General features: G+C 46.3%; 1 protein-coding gene across 1 annotated transcript in view; it reads right to left on the reverse strand.

The window, feature by feature from the left end:
* ABHD12 (abhydrolase domain containing 12, lysophospholipase) overlaps positions 1-23,467 on the reverse strand; it is a gene marked incomplete at both ends in the record, with an annotated part of 79,556 nt that overhangs the window by 2,121 nt on the left and 53,968 nt on the right. The window contains 10 exons of the mRNA XM_084247670.1: positions 239-317; positions 2,238-2,320; positions 3,150-3,229; positions 3,766-3,803; positions 5,317-5,446; positions 7,154-7,199; positions 8,708-8,738; positions 11,790-11,909; positions 14,171-14,276; positions 23,280-23,404. Coding sequence (XP_084103796.1) covers positions 239-317; positions 2,238-2,320; positions 3,150-3,229; positions 3,766-3,803; positions 5,317-5,446; positions 7,154-7,199; positions 8,708-8,738; positions 11,790-11,909; positions 14,171-14,276; positions 23,280-23,404 — 838 coding nt within the window. The remainder of the gene's footprint in view (positions 1-238; positions 318-2,237; positions 2,321-3,149; positions 3,230-3,765; positions 3,804-5,316; positions 5,447-7,153; positions 7,200-8,707; positions 8,739-11,789; positions 11,910-14,170; positions 14,277-23,279; positions 23,405-23,467) is intronic.

Here is a 23,467-nt window from a genome sequence, read left to right on the forward strand (position 1 = left end):
GGGGACCTGGGAGCCATTTGCTTATTTGTCATATTTCCTCTTGTAGAAAGCAACAGCTCTTCCCGAACCCACCTGAGTCCCTGTTCCCTCCCCCCAACACACACAACTCCAAACACACCATCTCTGCCCTTCTCTTCCTCACAAGGGACACCTGCTAGCAGCAGAACACACCTCATATCTGTCTGTAGCCTGCCTGGCCTGAATCTGGGTCTGCTCCCAGCCTGTCCCGTACACCCACCTTTCTGCCAAGCTGAAAGGGCACAACAGGGTCGTCCTCAGCGTGCAGGATGAGCAGGGAGCAGGAGATGTGCTTCACACTGTGGAGGGAGAGGGGACTAGACTAAGGCCCAGGAGAGGGCTGGGTTTCCTGCCCCCCTGGCTCTGCCCATGGCAGGGACCTGCTGTAGGGAGTCCTTCACCCTGTTGCTTATTAACAGCTAGTTTTTGACCAGAGAACTGAAAGTTCATTTCTTAGATGTTTCTATCAACACCTATTCTGGATGAATAGGTGTCAACCAAATCTAAAGATCAATTCATTCACCAAATCTGGCCCCTGCATAGTTTCTAGAAATTGTAATTTTTTTTCCAGTAGACTTGTTCTTTAAAAGTTACAAAATGATACTTAGAAACTGAACAATTCAAATGGGCCAAGAAACTTAACTGCAAATGACTGAAAAATCTATTAGTAAAATAGCCAATAGCCTCTAATTTACCTTTAGTGTTAATGACATTTAAAGTCACTCCAGCTCTGAATGTCTACAAGTAAGTTAACATTTCAGTAGCTTCACTAGATCCAAATTCCTTCAGCAAACCATGTAACAAAGGAGAGGCTATGGACTGGCCACCGTACTGAGGTCTCACACGGAGCTGGAGAACACAGCATCCACCCATCCTGGCAACTCTATACTGATCTTGGGTTCCAAAAGGGCTGCATGGGGGGAAGCCTGGTACATGATAGAGCATTCCTGCCCCACAGATGCCCAGCTTGTCCACAGCCTGCTTCTGCTAGTGGTGCACAAGAACATACTCACTCTACTTTCGGGGAACAGCATTTCTGTATGCAAGTCATACCTTCGCACATTAGAATACCCATTTTTTCAGAATTTCCACCATAGTTAAGTGTGTCTTGGGCCTTCCTGGTGGCCTAGGGGTTGAGTCTCAGCGCTGTCACTGCTATGGCCTGAGTTTGATCCCCAGCCCAGGAAATAACCCACATGGTGCAGCAGACCTCTCCTGTCTCGCCCACTGCTCCGCTCTGCAGTGTATTTCAGTAAAATCCACCTGTTATGCTCCCTACTCTGTCTCTGGTGAATCCTCTCACCCCTGAACCTCTGGCCTACACCCTCGTTCTTCTATGCAAAAATAAATAAAATTTAAAAAAAACATAATTAGCGTGTCCTTAGCTTTACATTTTCTGGAAGAGGCCCAGCTCACATGCTATCACCTTAGCAAGTACTTGGCAACAGACCTGCCCACCCAGACAAGGGCTCCTGACTTCCAGTGGGTAAGGCACTTCCCCAACTCTCAGTTGTGGGGACAAGGCCAAAAGCAGCTCCAGGGGGCCCAGTATTCACTGTTGGCTTGTTTATAAAAGGAATTCAGTTTACTCAGCTAATTCTGTTTCTAGTATTATTTATAAACAAGCAGGTTTTTGCTTACAGTGCTTAAATTTTAGTTCCATTTTAATTTCAAAATAAAACATAATCTTGAGAGAGAAAAATACTTTTTCATATTGTTTCAAAGTGTAGCTATTAAAATGTTAACTAAATATTTAAATAAGGATTTTTTCTTTTTTTAATAAAAATATCACAAAGGCATTAATAGAATGTGAACACTGTTCAAAGAGTCCTATATTGAACTTTTGGAAATATTTTTAAAATACACTTTACAATATCCTTACACAACCAACAAATCAAATGTCTATGAGAGAGCCACATTTTTACTAATAGTCCCTATTATTGTTTTAATACCTGTCCAGGAGTTCTGGTTTTGACAGCCTATTTTCAAATGAAAACACCTTTACAGATAGAAAGAAACATGTCGTCTTTCCAACTCTTTTCTGTCAGAAAAGGCTTTGACCTTCCTTTTGTACAGATCTGGTAGTGAGAGAAAAACCCTAAATATTCTGACCCCTCTCCCGGCACCCCCATTTGGTTAATGAGACTGAGGCAGCTTATCCTGGGGGTCCTCAGGGCTTTCCTAAATTGAAAAATCAGGTACTCTACCACAGTACTCACTTTTCATCATTTGCAAATTTAATTCCACTGCTTGTAATGGGGTCCAGGAAGAACCAGTCAAACCCAGGGAAGTACCTATATATCTGAAGGTGACATGGGAACAAGGTATCAGTTAAAACCCCTTAAGAAAGGTCAAGGCCCAAGGTTCAGACAGACACTACCCAGTACCCAGGGGTGGTCCCTGCTTCCCAGCAGGCTAAGCTGTGGCCCCACAAGAGCTATGTGGGATGCCCCAATATCCAACCACAGACTCCAGCTTGAGAAGCCCTCAGACTGGCCATGGCAAGGACTGCCCACAAAGGGGGCTCCCACACCTCAGAGCAGCCGTTAGGATAGGCTCGAGAGCAGACTTCCCACAGACACCAGGGCCAGTCAGGGTGCAGGGGCAGGAGGAGGACAAGGAATAGAGGAGGCCTTTCTGGGTCAAGCCTATAAAAGAAGGAACCAAGGCCTCCATCCCAGCCAGTGAGGGAGCAACTCACTCTGGAGTCCCCACTGGACTTTCCCTTGGGCATCACCCTGAGACATGTTGGGGAGAGTCTGGCTGCCACGCACCAAACATGTGGACAGAGGGGGCTGGGGAAGCAGCCAAGGCAGCAGTCCTTGGCCTAAGCTTAGCCCCAAGGGGCAAAGATGCCAAGCAGATAACCATGCCACAGGGCAAGGCCTCCATGGGTCCTGCTGCCCTCTGATGACCCAGCTGTGAACCAACTTGCTATCTGGCTGGAGGATACGAACCTCTGCAGCAGCTTTATAGTTAGGTCAGTGCCCCGAACCAAATAAGGATTACTTTTTAATAAAACCTGTATTCATTAGATTATTTAAATACTTTAATTATTTTTAATGTTATACTTATTTACTTACAATTTTTTATATTCTTACAGTAATTGTTTTAATAAGATCTGTACTTGCCACTGAGAATGGATGACTCTTAGCTTCTTCACGGATATTAGTGAATGGTGATTCTAATATAAGGGCATCTGGAGGTGTCTCTAGAGAATAAAAAACAAAGAACAAAGATAACTGTGAGACAGGCAAGAAGCCATGAGAAAATACATACTCTTTGACCCCATACTCTAAGATCCATGGGAAGGGGCAGCCCCCTCACCACCCCAAATAGGACAGTGGACCTAGAATGTCCACCAGCTGGCCCTGTCCCTCAGGCCCTTTCACAAGGTTGGCCACACACACACGGGGGGGGGAGGGGGAACTCTTGGGTGGCCTTTGGGTTACTCCTGAGAACAACATCTGCTGAAGCTGCTCATCTAGCCCTGAAGACGCTCCACTGACAGCTGGACTCCAAGGGGATGAAGGTTTGGGTCAGGTGAGATTCTGCCCAGGCTCCGGCCTCAGTGCCCAGCTTGAGGGGCTCTGAGAGGAAATCAGTGCTGTCACCTTGCTTGTTATCCATCAGCACCTGCTTGATTAGAACTCAAAGCAAGGCTGGAACACTGGGCGCCCACACACCCTGCCCCACCTATAGGACCCAGGACACACACCAATGCTCACAAGCCCACACTAGCCCTACCTCTCTCACAGAGGCGCCGCACCAGATTTGTTGCTACTCTGGGAAGACAGAAAAAAACAATTCAGTTGAATTATGACAGAAGTTGTTTTATTTTTTTTTTAACTTTTTAATTTTATTATATTGTTGTTCATTTTTGTACAATATTTGATTTCTCCCCTCAGGTGTAGTCCCCATAAATCTACCACCACATCACCCATGAACCATCACCATAGTCCCTTGTGTTCTCCCTCATTTCAACCCCTCTTTCCTCCCCTCCCCTGCTGTATGCCTCAGATCTGTAGTTTGCCTGCACGTTCTTTTCTTTTCTTTTTTTTTTTGACACTTTGTTCAGTTTCCCTAAATTCCTCCTATAAGTGAAACTATCCAATATTTTTCTTTATCCTTCTGACTTATTTCATAGAGCATAATCACTGACAGAAGTTGTTTTGGATGAAACTGTTCTAACATTGGAACATGCCCAAGAAGTCATGGAATCTGTGAATGATATATGGGGTTTGGGGGAGTGGTGTAGAAGAAACAAAATGTCCCAGAACTATGGCGGGGCAGCTACCATCAGCTAACCCCTCTGACATGGATGGCGATGACAGTCACCATCCATGCGTCTGTCCTGCTCCCTCACCTGGGTCAGCCTCCTTTTGGCTATATAGCACCATCAGCTGACAGGATGCTGTGGTCTGCCTGCATAGTTCCAGGCCACAGCCAGCATTCGAAGTCTGCAGGCCAGGGGCCCTTGATTTCCTAGGTGAACAGGTCCCATGCAGAAAGCCACAGCAGGATGGCCTGGACCCCCCCCACCCCACCTCTGAGGATATACAGCTCACTCTCCCCATAGGGGAGACCCTACCTCAGACACTCCGCAGCCTGCAGGCCCAGCCTAAGTGCAGCATTTTGTTTCAGGTGAGGAGCAAGAATCACAAAAGGGGCCACAGCCACTGTGCCCAAAGGAAGGCAAGAGAAAAAGGGATGGATGCTGAAGTTCTTGGGGCTCTGGTCACTGACAACAACAGCTTCCTTTAGAAACACCCTGAACCTGACATCAGCAGGAGCAATTAAAGTTGCCACCATAGACCATCAAAGTGCTTCCTGTCTTGGAAAATGTAGGAGGCACCTATGTGCCTCCTCACGTTGTCTGGTAAGCCAGGTGTAAGCTGAGTGATTAAGTTGTTTACAAACATCCCTAATTTATGTTATCAAAGCCTCGATTTGATGGCTAGCACAAATCCCAAAGCCTGGGACCCAAGCCCCATTCCATTCTGCTCTGAAGACATCTCCGCAGGGTGCAATCTCAGGCTGCGGTGAGTTGCCTGTCCTCCCCGCAGAGGGAGTGGCCCGCTATGATTGCTGATGTGTCTTGAGCACTTCTTGGGTTATAGGATTCAAGTAGCTCAAACCTTTCGTGGTTTCTTGTAGCACTTCATCCCCTGCCTCAACAGGATTTCTGGGACTAATAGATCCACAGACCACTCAGGCACCCTCAAGGGAGCCCAGGTTGGAAAGTTGCCTCACAAAGACCTGCTCACACAATGGCCACCTCACGCTGGAAATTCTTACCCAGTGCCGAGGGAATGGCCCCAAATATATACAGGATTGTCTCCACTTCTTGCTTTGATCCAATCAAAAACATGGAGTGCATCATATGTCATGCCCCGCTCTGATGGTGTTCCTATTGAGTCGCCCCAACCTGGGAGAGAGAAGCAGGAAGAAGTCAAATGCAGCTCACAGAACTTCTTGAGGGGGCCAGACCCTCTCTTCTTTCTCAATAGGCATGAAGATCCAGCTCAGCATGGGGTAATGAAAGTCTCTGCCATCACCATCCTCAGTTTCCTGCACAAGGTATCCTGAATAGCTGACTCCTACTTCTCCCACCAATTCTTCAGTTATATCTCATGAGCCTGAACAGCTGTCCATGAACCCCTGTCCAAGTCCAAAGATCAGCTGTGCAGACAGGGGTAGTCACACATTCAGACCTCTGAGAACAGTGACAAGACATCAAACTCCCTAACACTTAGGACTTGCTGGAAGCCAGCCTGGGATGAGGAACTGACAGGCCAGCCCAGTGTAACTCCAGTCTATCAGGAAGGAGCGGAGCACCCATGGCAGTAAATCCTGCTGCCATGGGGTACTCTGAGCCCATGTCTAATTCCATGGCCCAGCTGTGGCCCATCATTAGACAGGCATGGGAGCCAGGAGGCTCTGGGGAAAAGAAGTAGGCAGAGATTTCAGGCTCAACACAACTCTGACCCAAAAAGGGAAGTGGCTCCTAAAGAGGAAATCCAACAATTTATCTTCCCAAACTATGTCTCCCCCAAGAGTCTTTCTCTAAAAAGGTCAAGTGCAATTGTCATTTCTAGCAGCTCAGCAGTGAGTCATCATCAAATGATCTGAAGCACCACAGGTTCAGGAGCAGGTACTGCTGCATAGGCAAACCTCACAGAGCTAGTAGCAGGCCACTCCTGGGCACTCCAGATGCCACTCCAGGGAAGGGACTGCATGAGAGATAACACCAAAGCGGCTCAGGGTCCCAGTGGGAGGCAGGGACTCAGGGACAGGAAGAGATAGAGACTGGAACACAGCCACAGAGGGGCAGGGAGATAAATGGAGTTTGTCTCTTACGAGTCTTAGAAGTACAGAGACTCAGTAAGAACTGAAAAGAGGAAATGTTCTAGGGGATTTTATTTCTTGTTAGAAGCACAGGGTGATAAACACAGATGAAGGCCACTCCTTCTCACTATGCTGAGGTCTCTAGAGTGTAGCAGACACAAAAAACCTTCTTTATCATGGAAAAAAGTATGAACTACCTACCTTCCAGATTCTCAGTACAGTTTTCTCTACTCAGAACTTTCATTCTGACAGAACATTCTTCCTTCCTGTGGTAGGAAGATTAATAACCTTCAAAGACATCTGTGTCCTACTCCCTAGACCGTGTGAATATACTGCTACATGGCAAGAAAAAATTAGGTTGCAGAAGGAACAGAGATTGCTGATAAGCTAACCTAGAGTTGGTAGACTATCCTGGTTTCTTAGCCTGGGTGCAAAGTTATCACAAAGGCCATTATAAGTGAAGGTGAAAAACAAGGTCAGAATTAGAGTGATGCTGACTCAAAGGGCCTAGAACTGAGGAAAGAGGGAGGCCTCTGGAAGCTGCAAAAAGGCAAGGAACCGATTCTCCTATAGAGGCTCTTAAAGGAGTCACTCTTGTCAATACTTGGATTTGGTGGCTAAAGAATTTGGCTTCTGACCTCCAGAAATACAAGATATTAAACTTGTGTTGCTTTAAGACATTAAGTTTGTGCTAATTTGCTACAGCAGCAAGAGGAAGCTAACACAATGCCCATACCCTCATCTTCAGAGCAAGTGCATGGAGAAGCACATTCAAAAGAACACTCACCTCTATAGTCAAAGGTGACCACATGGTAACCAAGGGCGCTCAACACCTGTAAAGTAAAAGATACACATCTAGGCAACAAGTCCATGCATTTCAGACTCAGGGCAACTTGCCTCTGACTAAACCCATCCTGCTTCCTGTTATGGTGCCCCGCATGGGAAGTTAATTAAGACTGTCAAACATGCTGTCCCATCTCCAGCTGGATCTTATATAACCCAAATGTCAACTGCTGCTATAAGACACTGATACCCCTCATCCTCAGGAATGTGGAAAGGAGGCCTCCCAGGTGTGAAACATACTGCTGTACCCCAGAGTACTCAATCACATTTGTGGGGCTCAAAGACATTCTCCTGCAGCTTCCAGAAGCTCTGATCATTACCCAGAGACTCAGGAGGAAGGATTCCACAGTGTGGAGACAGCATCTGGGGACCTTTACTGCAAAAGTATTCCTCAAACTGTAAACTTTTGTTGAATTTCTTTTTTTTGATCCCTCTAGATTAAGTAATCTCTCATTAGATCACTATTCATACTCTCTACCTAAGACCTTACTGTCTAGAGCCATATTGGAGCTGGTGGTCACCAACCAAAGTTAACGCCCCAGAGGTATGCTGCCTTCTCTTTGGGAGAAGTTCCCAGTGCTTGCTGCCAGCCACCAGCTCCTGCAGAGCCACATCTGTTCCAGGTGCAGGCTATTTCTATAAACAGAAGTCTTAAAGGGGGACTGACAGCTGTCAGGGCCCCCCCCCCTTCTCTGACCTGATCCAACTCACTCAAGGCACAAACCCTCCAATGGCCCAGAATAGTCCACCCAATATATGGTGGACAGAATAGCCCCATGCTGAGCAGATGTTTCAATATATCTGTTGTGTCCACTGTGCCCTGAGAGCAAACGCAGACATGTTTCTGAGGGGAGGGTGATGGAGAGAGGCGAGGTAGGCCTTGGGACACTGGTGTCAACTGCACATTTCAGGCTCTGAGACCCAAACACTCTGATGAAGACGTCAACCACACAAAGGGAAGGTCTGCGTGTCTGCCGGCAGCCTCTCTTTTCCCAGGGAGACCCAATGATGCTTCCACAAAGCTAGTCCAGAGAGGTAAGAAACTGTTGTGCTGGCAAAACTCCGGAGCCACAACTCAACAGAGAAGTATACAGTAGCTCCCTGATTACTTATTCCAAATGAGTAATACAACATTTAAGAATAATTTCAAAGATCTTTTATGTAATTTGTCAATCTCTGGCATATCATCCACAAATTCATTCATTCTGATTATGTAAACTTCCCCTAGGGGAAGTGTTATGGAACCACGATCAAGCCTTCTACAAAAGGCAGTGTTGGAATGAGCAATGATGATTCCCTCCCAAAATCTTTAGGGGACACCCTTCTGTTCAAGACTCCTGGAAAGAACACACAGGCAACATTCTGTCCTATGTCCTCTATGTGGGCCCTGCGGAACCCATCACACAAGTGTGGTCTCTGCTCTGCCTGCCACACACATGCCAGCACCGCTCTGCCCACCACCCACGCACTCTGCTCCCTGGGTGCCGAACTCACTGACCTTGTAAAGCTCCACCCGGTGGTCGCCTCCTCTAGAGCACCAATGAGAAGGAAACAAAAACGACGTTAGTGGGTCCTTTCAACCAGGCAGGTACCAGGGTCATTATGGGAGCGCCTGGGCCCTTAGTGACCTCCAACTAGGGAGGTTCGACCTCACCCTTAGGATAGCTGAAGTGTCCCCAGCTTGCCTCTGGTAGAATGATGCCAAGTGAGGGCCAGTCTTATCATTTTGGGGACATTTCTCGTTATCTTACTTTTATTTTAATTAGTTAATGCACACCTACAGTACAAATACCAGAAAACATGAAGGATGAACAGCAAGCCCTACCCACTGCTGCCTCAATCTGGCCCCTCCCTCAGCTTCCCAGGGTCCAGGGACTACCTGTATGGACATAAGGAAGGACCTTCTTTACCTGTGCAAACCTCCACACCTATGGGGAGCTGCCACAGGCACTCCCTGCCTCTCATGTTTCACTCAATAAATGACATCAACATTCAGTACATTCAGTACACTCAGTACACTCTTCTGCGGCAGGTCTCTGTCCTTATCCCAAGGCCAGTCGGTCCCTTCCCAACATAAATCCTGCTGCCATGAGAAAGCCTGCACAGACGCCCTTTCACATTTGCCTTTTTCGGGGCGGGGGGGCTTATTTCTCACCAGGAGTGTGAGCGACAGTGTTTTTCCCAGCCCCACACAACAGGCTGGGGTGTTAGTCCTTGTCACTGAGGGGAGAGGCCTGCACACATCTGAACTGTGTCACATGTCTAGACTTCTCTGTCTGAGGACCATCTAGCCCTTCCTCCCACATCAGTCCAGTTGTTGGTCAGCTGTTAGCCCAAACACCAGAGCGGGGCAGACTTCCCCTATTCAGGCTTCTCAGCTGTTCTCCTTTTTGTAATAAGCATTTTGACCATTTTGTCAAATGTGAGTGCACACATGCATGTGTGGGGGAGTGTGGTTGGAAAAGTGATATACTGCAGAAACAAGAACACAAAGGAATGAGTTTCAAGCCCAGAGGGAAATACTATAAAATATTTTCCACTGCTTTAGAAGAATTCATGGTAGCCCTTCTCCAAATTTTCAAAATTCCCTACCTTGAGCAAAAAGGGAAATTTAGAGCATAACAATATGTGGCAGCAGCCCAGGGATCTGAATCTCGGGAGCAAGGGAAGCCACAACTCTTCTAGACCACAGTCTGGTCAGAGAACTGGGGTGAGGCTGCAGACTGGCCAGAGAGCAGGGGTGAGGCAACAAGCATGCTGGTTAGGGAGCAGGGGTAGGACTACAGCCTAGTCAGAGAGCAGCGGCAAAGAGCAGTCTGGTCAGAGTGCAGGAGTGGGGCCACAGGGTAGTCAGGGCAGGGGTGAAACTCTAGACTGGTCAGACAGCAGGGATGAAGCTAAAATCTGGTCAGAGAGCAGAGGTGAGGCCATGAGAGATGGTGCATACTGGCAGGTAAAGATAGAAAAGCAGGAGTTTCAGGGGTGACCAGAGAGCTACAAGTCCATTTCTGTGGGAGCAACAAATGTTCCAAAGTGACAATATTCCTTCAAGTCTGAACTTGCAGGCAGATGATGTCTTTTCTACTAAGATTTTTGGCACAGTTTAACTGAACTTTACTCAGAGTAAACAACAAAATTTCTCATGTATAGAAAGATGCTATGAGAGCTATTTGCCGTTACTTGCTCTATGAAAAGCAGAAGAGAAACCTGCTGTAGCTTGTCCCAAATAAAGGCAGCAAGTTACAAGGCATAAGCAAGATTCAGCAGCTGAGCACTCTGTCCTCTTGGCTCAGAACCTCTCCTCGTGGCCAAGCTTCCTGGACTTCCTGTTATGCCCTCCGTGCAGCTCTTCTGCCCAGATACCCACTGAGCCCAATTTCCCCTCCAGAAAGGTCTGTGCATTGTTCTCTTTGCTGGTTATTCCTACAAAATGACAATCCCCCCTCAAAGTCCACTACCATGGCCAAGGTGCCATCCTGACCCCAGCCCCATGGTGATCCTGCCCCATGCCAGCTCCTTGCTGGCTTTCTCAAGAGACTAACAGAAGTTGCAGCAATAGTGACCCTCCAGGGTTTTCTGGCAATGCTTTGTTCAGAAAATGCACCACCTCCCCTCACTCTGTCAGCTCTAACAAAGTGATCATGTAGGGTGAAGGAGCTGTCTTTATACCAAGGATGGTAGCTCCACTCCAGCTCGTCCGAAGGACATGCAATTAGACCCACTCATGAAAAGCATCTGGGAAGGCAGCACTGGCTTACATCTTAGATTCCAGGGCTTACAGCTGGCAGCAGAGAGCTAACTCATTACCCTACCAGACTGTAGTAGATGAGTTTGCCCATGCCTGCTCACTAGAGCCTCCCAGCTGGCCTCCTTCTGCCCTGGGCCATGCATCCTTCCATGTCACCTACCCTTTCTTGGCACTCTCTCGCCCTTGCCAGAAAGTATGTCCCCTCCTCTAACTGGGCATGCCTGCCAGTGCAAGCACCTCTGTGGCAAAGAGCCAATCTGTCTGCAATGCTCAGGCTGGGATGACAGATGCTGCTATGAACAGGAGCGCCTCTCCTTAGGGCATGCTCTGCCCTCAAGTGTCACTAGGACCCCTTCTCTGAGGGACCACCCCTTCCTTCCTGAGAAACCCTGTCCTTTAAATTAACGGGCCCTCAGCCCCTTTGCCCCTTAAATTAAATTGGGTCAGGGAGGACAACCCCCTGCCCTCCAAGTTGGTTATCCGGGTCACTGTGACAGACATTGCCTACTGCCTCCTCCATTCCTCCTCACATGTGAGCTTCAGATCAGGGGGTGCGGACACAGTCTCCTGCATCTGCTTAAGGCTATGGTTCCAAGGACACGAGGTCGTCCCCTTCACCCAGGCTGCTTTGCTCTGAGCTTCCTGTGAGGTTCAGTTAGACCCCCCCTTCCCTACACTCTACCTTGTCCTTTGTCCTCAGGATGCCCCAGGACCCCACCAGGAGCATGTTCCCTCTCGGCAGTGGGTCAGTAAACTCGACTGGACCAAGATACTCCCTCACATCTCAAGTGAGTCTGCAGGGAAGACTCGCCAAGGGTGTTCCCTTCCTCACCTGGTGCCTGCATTCCCATGCAGGTACAGGATGATAGGGTGGCTGGAAGCCAAGGCATCCTCGTACCACATCTGGTCCTTCCCTTGGGCATTCTTCCACCAGACAGTGGGGACAGTGTGCCTAGAAACAGAGCAGGGAGAGCAGCACAATCAGATACAATGACCACAAATGGAAAGATTCTACAACTCAAGTCACACCTGGGCAGACAGCAGATTGGGTGGCCAGGGAGGCAAACAAACTATCTTTGTCACAGAATCACTAACTATGGACGACACCACCCCTCCCCCGCCCCCCCCCCTTTTGCCCCCCTCGTCGCCCCCATTAGGGACAGGTCTGACAGTGTAAGCAGGAATGTCTCCTGACTTGCAAATGGACCTCTTCTGGGCCACAGAAACTGGGACTGGTAGCAGTGACCAGGGCAGAAGCGACAGATGTTGTTCCCATAGAACTGCAAGCTCTGAGGTAGGATACCATCTGGACAGGTCACCAGATTCACCTGGGCCTAGCACAAAATGAGCATTTAATAAATATTAGCTGAGTAATATCATTTCCCCTTATGTTTTGAAGCTGCACATAGCTCAATTCACAAAGTATTTAAGAGAATACCAGACTGTCATGTCCCAATGCAGCAACACTGACCTTTCTAAGCTGAGCTAGAAGCATAGCTATCCTTAAAGTGCTGTTTCTAATGCCCAGCACATTCACCAATGGAGCACTCATTTCTGCAGGCAAATGCAGATTTGTGGAGGGAGCTGACAGGGAAGGCAGCTCATCCACACCTGGCTGGCCACAAGGACTCTTGGTCTATCTGGCCAAATCCTCTGTCAGTCAGATTCTCCAGCTAATCTTAACTCAGGCCAAATCAAATACTGTTAACTGCCAAGGAAGGTCTGATTTAATAAGGCTTATCTGTAAAACTTACCCAAATTTAGTTGAAAGAAATTTAAAAATATTAAATAACCAGTATCCTATTTCCTAGTTCTTAATGTCAGCAACTTATTTCTAATGTCTCTAACCCATTCCAGAGAATCACACTCTGGGTGGATCAGACCCCTGCAATGACCACTCTCCTACATTATAAGACAAGATGAATTACAATAACCAGCCTACCCCAAACTCAGGGATACTGACAAAAGCCTAGGAAGCTCCAGGGGGATGGACCCTATTCCTGAGTTCCCTTCTCCCCTGTCAGGTGAGAACTTATGTCACAGACAGGTAGTTAAGAAGGAGGTAATGCCAGTCATGCCCTTGGGCTTCCTTCGTGTGGGTACTAAGGATAAGATACTGCTGGTAAAAGGGGCCTGCTGCCACCCAAGGGTGCCACAACAGCACAAGGTACAGACATGGCAGGCAGCTGGCACCACTAGCACACAGTGTGGCTGTCACTTCCTGGAGACCCTCCATTGTTGCCAAACAATTTTCTTGGGTAACTCCTATGAGAGTTTTCAGCCTAAGTATCAGCAGCACTAATATCCCTCCCTCAGAAGGACTGGAGAAGTCCAGACTAAACTCCTCTCCCACCCTCACCAAGTCTTCAAAGAATAGACCCCCATTAGCACCCAGCAGGAGACTCAAGCAATTCCCACCAAATAGCTCTGAGCTTTGAGCAAAACACATCAAGCTCCTGCTGAAGATGGAAAAGCAAAGTGACAGCCACACACACATTGACCAAATTAGAAATTAACAAAAGACTAATCCTAGCATCAATGCCTAAGAACAAAAATCTCCCTTCTCATTTTGTTCTTCATCCAGGCACGTTATTAGAAATGCCTGAACATCCTCACAACTCACTGGGAAGCTACTCACAACACTTCATTTAGAAACTTCTCACGTACGCAGCAGTTTTCTGAGACAGCAAACACTTTATGGCTACTGAAAAGAGAAACCCAACTAGATAGAGGGGCAATGACTCAAAGCTGCTTCTGAGAGAAGAGAAAATACCATAGAAAGTTTCACTCAGATGTTCAGAAACACCCAATTTGCCACAAAAAAAAAAAAAAAAAATTAAGACATATTCCAAAGAGACACAAAGTCATGGAGCTTAAATGCAAAGCTAAAAAGGTAAATAGCAAACACCACTATTCCCAAATGATGCCTGTCAATAAACATCACTTATTTTCTAGCGTTGTTGCTTTCATAGAAATAAGGTTCTCCAGAAAATAATCTGGTTCACAAAGACTTCACTGTCTGAAAACCTTAAAGTTTGGTGCCATCTCACTGTGCTCCACTAGGATCAAATTTAGCTGAGATCTTCCTTTGGAAACAAAGTAGGACAGATAAAAATGAACAAGTGAAATGCCTGAGACACAGACATTGCTGTCAAGGGTAACAGGGGCCCACTAGGCAGAATGTCCTCCTGCTACCACACAGCTGGCACTCACCAGACTCCAATGGTTACGTCTTCCTCTGGCTGGAGGTAGTAGTTACAGGTGTGATTCAAACCTTGATCCTGCGGTTTTTTCAAGTCGATGAAATAGGGAACCCTCACTGAGGGGAACCAAGAGACAGAAATCGGGATTAGTGAGTGTGGATGGTCATACACATCCACATCTACACATATGCTCGCACAAAAACATACATGCACACAGCAGAGCCGAGAAGAAACTCTCAAAAAGTGCCAATACGTTCCAGTTCATCATTGCTATGAGCCAGGCCTTCTAGGCCCAGGTGAGGTGGGAGAGGCTGTGCTGGCACACTGCCCCAACAGAACCTCCAGCAAGGGTAAGGTCCGAGTAGAGACAGCACCTCCTAAAAGGTGTTTAAGGTGTGAAAAGATGCTAGTGAGAGAGAAAGTATCCTTGAGAGGCCTGAGAACTAGTGAGGGTAGCGATCAGGAGGCTAGCCAGGTTAATGGAAGCAGCCAGGGTGCTAGTGGCAGGAACAATGGGAAAGGTGACAGACAGACATGGGTTTTGGAGTTGGAGGGTGCCACAGGACCAAAGGAATGTGGATATGAGCCAGTTAAATGGGATTCTGAAGTTTCTAGTGTTGTCACTTAAGAGCTGAATGTGAGATGTGGGTGCAAGGAATGGATGAATTCACAGAACCCCTCCAGAGTTGAGTGAAGTCAAGTGAAACAATATAACTCAGCCCTAAATTTAACAAGAAATCTGCCAATAGGGCAATTACTGAATAAACTGGTGCACCCACATTTTGAAAAATCCTGAGGCCATTAGAGAGCCAAGAAGATCCATGGACCTGGAGGAATTATAGGTTGTCAACACAGTGAATTACAGATAGGTGACAAGGCAGGGAACAAGCATAAGATTACCCTGTGTTGTACAATCCCATTTTGTTATTGTAAAAACAAGTAAAATGACATTCAACATCAACATCACCACCACCACCCATGTGTGGCTCAGAAAGACACACATGTATGTGGGTTTGAACAGCGGGGTGCGGGGGGAGGAGGCGGGGGTTGATGATTACTTTTTCCCATCTACATCACTGTACTCTTAGTGCTTGTGTTGGACACACTTTTATAAAAATATATATTTGCTTAAAAACTAGGAAATGTTTTTAAAATATCCAAAACCTTGAGGTGGAATTTACCCACTTTATAAAATGGCAGCTCCTAAAGGGGACACTGACAAAGAACTGATCCCATCTTCTATAAAAGCCACACACCTGTTTCGGGTTTTCTTTGGTGAAGAATGGTTTCATTAAATAACCTCATACATCCACATGGCATGAAATGAAAGCCCAGTGTGTTCATCTCCCACTGCGGTCTTCTTCCTGAGCCACAAGCATCGACCTCCCACCCAGGGGATTGACTCCATTTGTTCCTCCACAAGAGGAACAGCCCCCTCCACACCAGCCCCCAATCCCAAGCATCTAGCTTTCACATCCTTAAATGTAACCAGGGCTCAGTGAACATATGCTGAAGAAATGAAATACCTGGTGCATGAAGACATGGGATGTACACATCCCCCCCCACCCTCCCCCGCCCAGAAATCGTCTAAGAGGTGAGAACATTCAGGAAGACAAACAAATCCTCCTACCACAGTGGCTGTTCATATCTCCAGCTACTTAAACCAGTTCTTCCCCAAGAAGCCACCTGAAGTTTTGAAACTTTAAGAATCATTTTCTTCAAAAGAAAAGTGGCAATAAAAGGAGGTGGCATCACATTTTCTGCTGTTCCCACCAATTTGGCATTGCACTAACTGCCCTCCTTGCAGAGCCTCTTGGAACTCACACACCATCCCAAAGGCTGGTATACTGCCTCTTCAGAGCTCTTGTGAAGTCATAGCTCCTGTGACAGGACTAGGACTTGTACCCAGGCAGCCTGACTCCATAACCCATACTCTTGACAAATCAGACATGAAGGGAGAAAGGTAAACTGGTTCTAATTCCAACAGACCCTGAATGTCCCTATTACAGAATTATGTCCTCAAAAAAAAAAAAAAAAAATACACTGAGGTCCTAACCCCCGTCACCTTATTTGGAAATAGTCTTTACTGAGTTGATCAAGCTTAAGTGAAGTCATTAAGGTGGGCCTTCATTCAAAATGACTGGTCTCCTCATCAAAAGGGAACACTAGAACAGAAACAGGACAGCGGAACACAACGTGAAGATGCTGTGATAAGACGTGACAACAGAGGCAGTGACTGGAGTGGTATGACAACAAGCAAGGAAAACCAGAGATTGCTGGCCACCACTAGGGGCTGGGAAGAGGCAAGAAAGGGGTCTCAGAGGGAGCACAACCCTGCTGGAAATTTCAGATTTCCATCCTCCAGAAGTGGGAAAGAATGCATCTTTGTTATCCTAAGTCACCCAGTTGGTGTTTTGGCTGCCCTGGGAATGAATGCAGCTATACACTATGAAGTTCTAATTTTTACCCTGGCAACAGGCCATAGGTTTCTGAAAGGACCTCCTTTCACGTGCTATTTCAGACACAGATGCCTACTGCTACAACCTCCATCCTGTGGCTGTTCACACTGCAGAAAGTGAAGGCTGCAGCTTGGTGTGCCAGCTCACAACTCTCTGAATACCCACACCCCATGCCCTTTGTTAACCCCACACTCAGATCTATCAATTCTGCTTCTGAGGCTGAAATTACTGGCTCCCAGATACCATACCAAACAAAAAGTGGGTTGAGGGCACTTGGTTTCTGCTGCCTCAGCTTCCGGGCCTCAGATGGTTATGTGCAGACAGAGGTGGCCAAGCTGCTTACAAATTACCTCAGCGTTCCCTATTGACTTAAAAGTGTTTTATGAAGATAAGCAGCTAATTCAAAAACTTACGAGGTCGAGAAATCTAGGAACTGAAAAACCAGATTCTAACTGAGGATTGCATCATCTCATGAAGCTTGGCTTCCAATTCACTTTTATTTATTTATTTATTTATTTATTTATTTTTAAAGATTTATTTATTTATTTACTTATTTATTTATATAAGAACCAGGGTTCAGGTCAGATGCGTGGGAGGGTGAGAGGATTCACCAGAGACAGAACAGGCAGACCGATGAAATACACTGCTGAGGGGAGCAGCAGGTGAGACAGAAGAGGCCTGCCATGCCAAGTGGGACCCTCGCCGGCTGGCTGGGATCGAACTGGTGCTGCAGAGGCTATGGACAGCTTCACAGCACTGCGCTCAACTGCCTGCGCCACCAGAGGAGACCCTCCAATTCACTTTTATTTCTGTTTTTGGAACAGTGAAAAGGAGGCAGTGAATATGCCAAATCGAGAACCCGCTGGAGGCCCCTCCAACTAGTGGGAGGGTCCTGGTTAGTCCTGGGGGTCAGAGAGCCCCAGAGAGCAGTAGCCAGAGGAGCCACTGGCCACCACTGATGTGAGAAGAAATGATACAAAGCCAAGGAATGGGGTCAAAGGCTGGCTTGAGGCTCACTCCTCTTGGCCAGTAACAGGTGGGTACTAGAGCTATCTGATCTCCTGTGTGGTCATGTGTTTTGGCTCTGGTAACTCTTATACTGTCAGAAGTTCACCTTCTTAAGCCCCTGCTTTATCCACAGGGCTGAAGGCAGGTTGTAGGGGTAGGAGCCCAAGAGTGATCCAGCTCCTTACTGCTCCCTTTGACAAGTTCTGTTTCAATCAGCACTTGACTGGGACACCCTGGCAACTCAACTCAAGGGCACCCTGTCCACAGGCCAATGAGGATCATTGAGCTACAAGACTCAGGCTTCTGGCTGCTTTTTCCCCAGTTTTTCATTATCTGCTCTCTGGCCAGCAACAACAAATATCAGTGGGCATGATTTAGAAAGAATCCTGCACAAATGGTACTCAATAAATAACAGTGAATCAATAAATGGGACTGAATAAATGGGAAACAATGCACTCATCATCCATTTTATAGCTAATCTGGAAAATACCTGATAGGTGAGAGGCTGAAATACCTTAGAACCTTTGGACTACCTGAGGATTCTAAATATGCAATAACACCTCATCCCAGGCACTGAGCAAAGCACACTCTAACACTGCTGGAAGAGACATGTCGCCACCAAAAAGAAGGGGTAGGAGGGCTCTCTGGGTTTTATCACCTCCAACTCCATGATTACATAGCCCCCCCCTTTTTTTTTGCTCATGAATTTGTTTTTATTTTTATTTTTTAAAGATTTATTTATTTATTTATTTATATAAGCACTGGGTACAGTCAGAAGCATGGGAGGGTGAGAGGATTCACCAGAGCCAGAGCAGGGAGCAGAACAGGCAGATGTACTGAAATACACTGCTGAGGGGAGCAGCAGGCACAGCAGGAAAAGGTCTGCGCGCCATGTGGGACTCTCGCCGGTGGCCAGGGATCGAACCGGCACTGTGGAGGCTGAGGGCAGCTTCACAGCCCAGCACTCTACTGCTGCGCCACCAGGGGAGGCCCTGTTTTTATTTTTTTTAAACAATATTTGCTTCCCCTCACCCCCTCAAGTTGAGTCCCAATAGAATTTCCTCTCCCAAGGCACCCGTGCACCATCACCCCCTTCTTCCATAACAGTAAAAGAGGTGAAGGGCCTCCCCGGTGGCGCAGTGGTTGAGTGCTGGGTTGCGAAGCTGCCCGCAGCCTCTGCAGCACCGGTTCGATCCCCGGCTGCTCCCCGGCCACCGGAGGAGGGTCCCGCATGGCGCGCAGACCTCTCCTGCTGCCCGCTGCTCCCCTCAGCAGTGTACTTCGGTCCTTCTGCCTGCTCTGCTCCCTGCTCTGGCTCTGGTGAATTCTCTCACCCTCCCGCGCTTCTGACTGTACCCAGTGCTTGTATAAATACATAAATAAATCTTTAAAAAAAAAAAAAAACAGTAAAAGAGGTGAAAAAAGAAAGTTCTCAGTGACTGCTAAAGGGAGGTAAAAAGAGGAGGTCTAAGAGCTATTGTTCCGGGTATTTGGCTAGTCTTTTGCTTTTTTTTTTTTTAATATTTATTTATTTATGCATACAAGAACTGGGGTACAGGCCAGAGGTGTGGGGGGTGAGAGGATTCACCAGAGACAGAGTGGGGAAGAAAACAGACAGATCAACTAAAATACACTGTTGAGGGGAGAAGCAGGCGAATCAGGAGAGGTCTGCCATGTGGGTAGCTCCCTGGCTGGCTGAGGATTGAACTTGTGCTGCAGTGGCTGCGGACAGCTTCACAGGTTGTGTCTTAACCCCTTGTGCCACCAGGGAGGCCCTGGTCTTTTGCTTTAGAAGCAAATATATAACTCACATATCAAACCTGTTTCCAAAAGAGGCCCAAGGCAATGTGCAGAGAAAAGTGGTTCTGTACGTGTTCTAAATAGAAAGGCAGAATTACTGTTGAGAATATATCTAGACTTCAAGATCACAAAATGCTGTACATTACCCCAACATTGCCAGGATGAAATTCAGACTTTTGAATGTATTGAAAAGCATATATATTTATGTTTATGTGTACAGACTCGGACAAAAAGACCAGCGGGAAATAGACCACACTAACAATGATTTCCTCAGAACAATTTCCACTTTCTTCTTCATGGCATCCAGAGTCTTACAGTTAGCCTTTTGTTTTCAGACAGAATGGTCCTCTCTTTTTTGCTTTTGAAAATATATTTGAAGGAAAATAATGCCTTATATCATATGAGCTATGCTTATTCTGAAACTTATTTATAATTTTTTTCAAATACATTTGCTATTCACTTAAGAATAATTTAATGGTTTTTTGTGACCCAAATATTGCTAATTTCCTTTAATGTCCAAATGGAAAACCACAGGCTCATGATTCACATCTTGAGGAGACAATAACAAAGCAACTACACAACATGCAGGTGTTCCAAAAGCATAAGGTGAAATTGCCCAGTCAGGGGGCCTCTCTGGTGGCGCAAGGGGTTAAGATGCAACCTATGAAGCTACCCACAGCCATTGCAGCACGAGTTTGATCCCCGGCCAGGGAGCTACCCACATGGTGCAGCAGACCTTTCCGGACTCGCCCTGCTGCTCCCCTCTGCAGTGTATTTCAGTCAACCTGCCTGTTCTGTTTCCCACCCTGTCTCTGGTGAATCCTCTCACCCCCTACACCTCTGGCCTGTACCCCAGTTCTTGTATGAATAAATAAATAAATCTTTAAAAAGAGAAATTGCCCAGTCAGTACAAGAGATGCTAGAGACCCCCATGACCTCCACAGACAACTGACTAAAAAAATGTTCTTTTTAAGGAACTCTTCTGCACTGTTGGTGGGAGTGCAAACTGGTCCAACCACTATGGAGAGCTGTGTGGAGATTTCTGGACCTACTAAACATAGAACTTCCATATGATCCAGCAATTCCACTCCTAGGTATTTACCCAAAGGACACAGAAACATCCATTCCAAAGAACACCTGCACCCCTATGTTTATAGCAGCACTATTTACAATAGCTAAGCTTTGGAAACAGCCCAAATGCCCAAAAATAGACGACTGGATCAAGAAGATGTGGTACATATATACCATGGAATATTACCCAGCATTCAAAAAAGACAAACACATGCAATTTGCAGCAACATGGATGGCACTGGAAGGGATCATGCTCAGCGAAATAAGCCAGAAAGAAAAAGAAAAATACCGGATGGTCTCACTCATAGCAGGAATCTAGAAAACTTAAATAAGGGACCAGGAAAATGAATAACTATAAGAAAGTGAAAATCAAAATCAACAAAAATCTATGAACCAGAGACACTTTGGGGGGGGGGAATGGAGAGAGGTGAGGGATTGGGGTCAAAATGGGGGGGTTGAAATTGTATGGGGAATATAAAAATAAAATTTATTATAAAAAAAAAAGAAAAAAAATGTTCTTTTTAGTAGCAGACTAAAAACACTATGGCAGACTACCCTGCTTCTGCGCAGTAGACACAGGAAGGAAAAGAGTTAAGGACAGGCATCTCCTTGGATGCCCAGGGTGGTCCCACTGCTCAAGCCTAGATTTCTCATCTGCACCACAGGGGCTGGAGTGGGAAAACTCAATGTTTGCTCCTGTGGAAAACCCTGCATTTCATTAGGAATCCTGTAGGCTGTGTCTAAAGTAGCCTGAAATAATTGATCTGAAAAAAAAAAAAAATTCAATTCCAGTATTTGCTGGGACCCCACTATGTGACAGGTCCCAGAAAATGACAATCACATGCTGCTGCAGAGGCACCTGCCTAGATTCCTGGAGGTCTGCAAAGTTAGGAAAGTTGCACATGGTCTGCTCTAAGGTCTGCCACTGGGTAGCTGTCTGCTTATATGTAAACTCAATCTCTGCTGTTCTGGACTGATTAAGGACATATAGTGGACATTAAAGTCAGAAAAATAAAACTCCTTTGATTTTAGTATGTTAGCTCTGCTTAAGTCTGTGCTTTTCACAGTGAAAAAACTTAAAATTTCTAGAATGTCAGCTGTGTTTCTGTTAGAAAAATCAAATGCCTCTTACTTAGCATATATACTATGTATTTTATAGTTATCTTCAGACACCCAAATAAAAAACATACTTTAGATTTATTTACTATTAAATAGTAACCTTACCATTTCTGTTCTTCCTCCTACTATTCCTCCTTAGAACAGATACTCCATTTTAGTCAGTTGTTTCTGAGTTCCTGAATGGAATCTATTGAAGACTTAACATGCAAACTCAGACACCCAGATGCCTGCAGAGCCTGTGATACTACAGGCCATGGGTCTTAAGCCCTGGGATGTGCCTGCCCTAGCAGTGCCACCAACCCCATGCAGAGTCCACATGGACCTTCTCAACTCCCCTGTTTGTCCTCTCCCTGGTCCTCAGGGTCCTCATCCTACCACCTTTCTACCAGCTCTCCTGGGGCCTCCAAAAGCAGTGGTCACAGCTTCCCACATGCCTCTAGCTTCCAAACCCACTCTTTGCAAACCATCATAGCCACAGTGCATGCACAGGGCCCACCTTACTTGGCTCCAATGCTACCATGTAGATCTGAAGCCATCATTTATGGAGTACCTGTTGAGTGTAATGCTCTATCCTCAGAACTCTCATCTGCAGAGATGATCCCCTCCTAGTCTCACAGAGTAGGTGTAAAATGATGTTCCCTGAAATGCTGATTCCCAGCAGCCACATGCTTTCTGTCTCCTAAGTTTGATGCTTTTGCACCTTTCTCCTCCCAAATGCCCGAAAGTAAATTTATAACATGAAAAAAGAAAACAACTTTGAAACACATGAGGTCCAAGTTAACTCAAAGAGATTACACCTATAAAACCACCATACAGGGCCTCCCTGGTTACGCAAAGGGTTAAGCCTGCACTATGAGGCAATCTGCAGCCTCTGCAGCACAAGTTTGCTCCTCAGCTGGCCAGGGAGCAACCCACATGGCGCAGCAGACCTCTCCTGACTTGCCCACTATTCCCTTCAGCAGTGTATTTCAGTCAATCTGCCTGTTCTGCTCCCCACTCTGTCTCTGGTGAATCCTCTCACCCCCATCATCTCTGGCCTGTACCCCAGCTCTTGTATGCAAAAACAAATAAATCTTTAAAAAAAAAAAAACCCACCATACAACCCACAGAAATCAAACTACATTAGGGCTTAAGAGAAAAAATATCTTATTTTTTTTTTTTTTAAAAAGAGTCCTAATTATTTAAAAAGCGAGGTGGGGAGAGAATCATATTTTTCAGGGGTTTGAACTTTTCCGAAGATCATGGGGTCGGTGGCACTACTAGGGCAGGCACATCCCAGGGCTCCAGACCCAAGGACTGTATTAGCACTGGCTCTGCAGTCATCTCAGTGTCTGAGTTTGCATGTTAAGTCTTTAATTGCTTCCATTCAGGAACTCAGAAACAACTGACTAAATTTTAAATTTTAGATTGCACAAGTGACAATGCAGCTCCAACACATCAACTTCAGGAAACCCTCAATGTGATCAACATTTTTATCTACCTCAGTTACAGAAAGATTCCCAGGCATGTAGTGGTTACCAGTGCACACACAACTGTAGTCCCTGGACAGCCTCACCCTCTTTATAAACACCCTTTAATTGGGAAGGGACACAGGGAACTTACTGCGTAATTGAAAATAAACTCTTACTAAAATTAAAGGAAAAATGGATATATAGCACTTACCAAAATTCAAGAAAATCAGTTTGGCCTGTATCCCAGGACATAGTTTGATGAGAAATGGAATGGCAATGTACAACCCCAAAACAAAAAGAAGTATCTTCCTCAGTCGGAACCACAGGCCCTTTCGCCTGCAAGAGAAAAGCAATTTACAGGTCAAAGGCAGGAGGTACAACTTTGTTATAGTTTATTAA

The sequence above is a fragment of the Talpa europaea genome (assembly GCF_964194135.1).
Source record: "Talpa europaea genome assembly, chromosome: 11".
Lineage (NCBI taxonomy): Eukaryota > Metazoa > Chordata > Mammalia > Eulipotyphla > Talpidae > Talpa > Talpa europaea.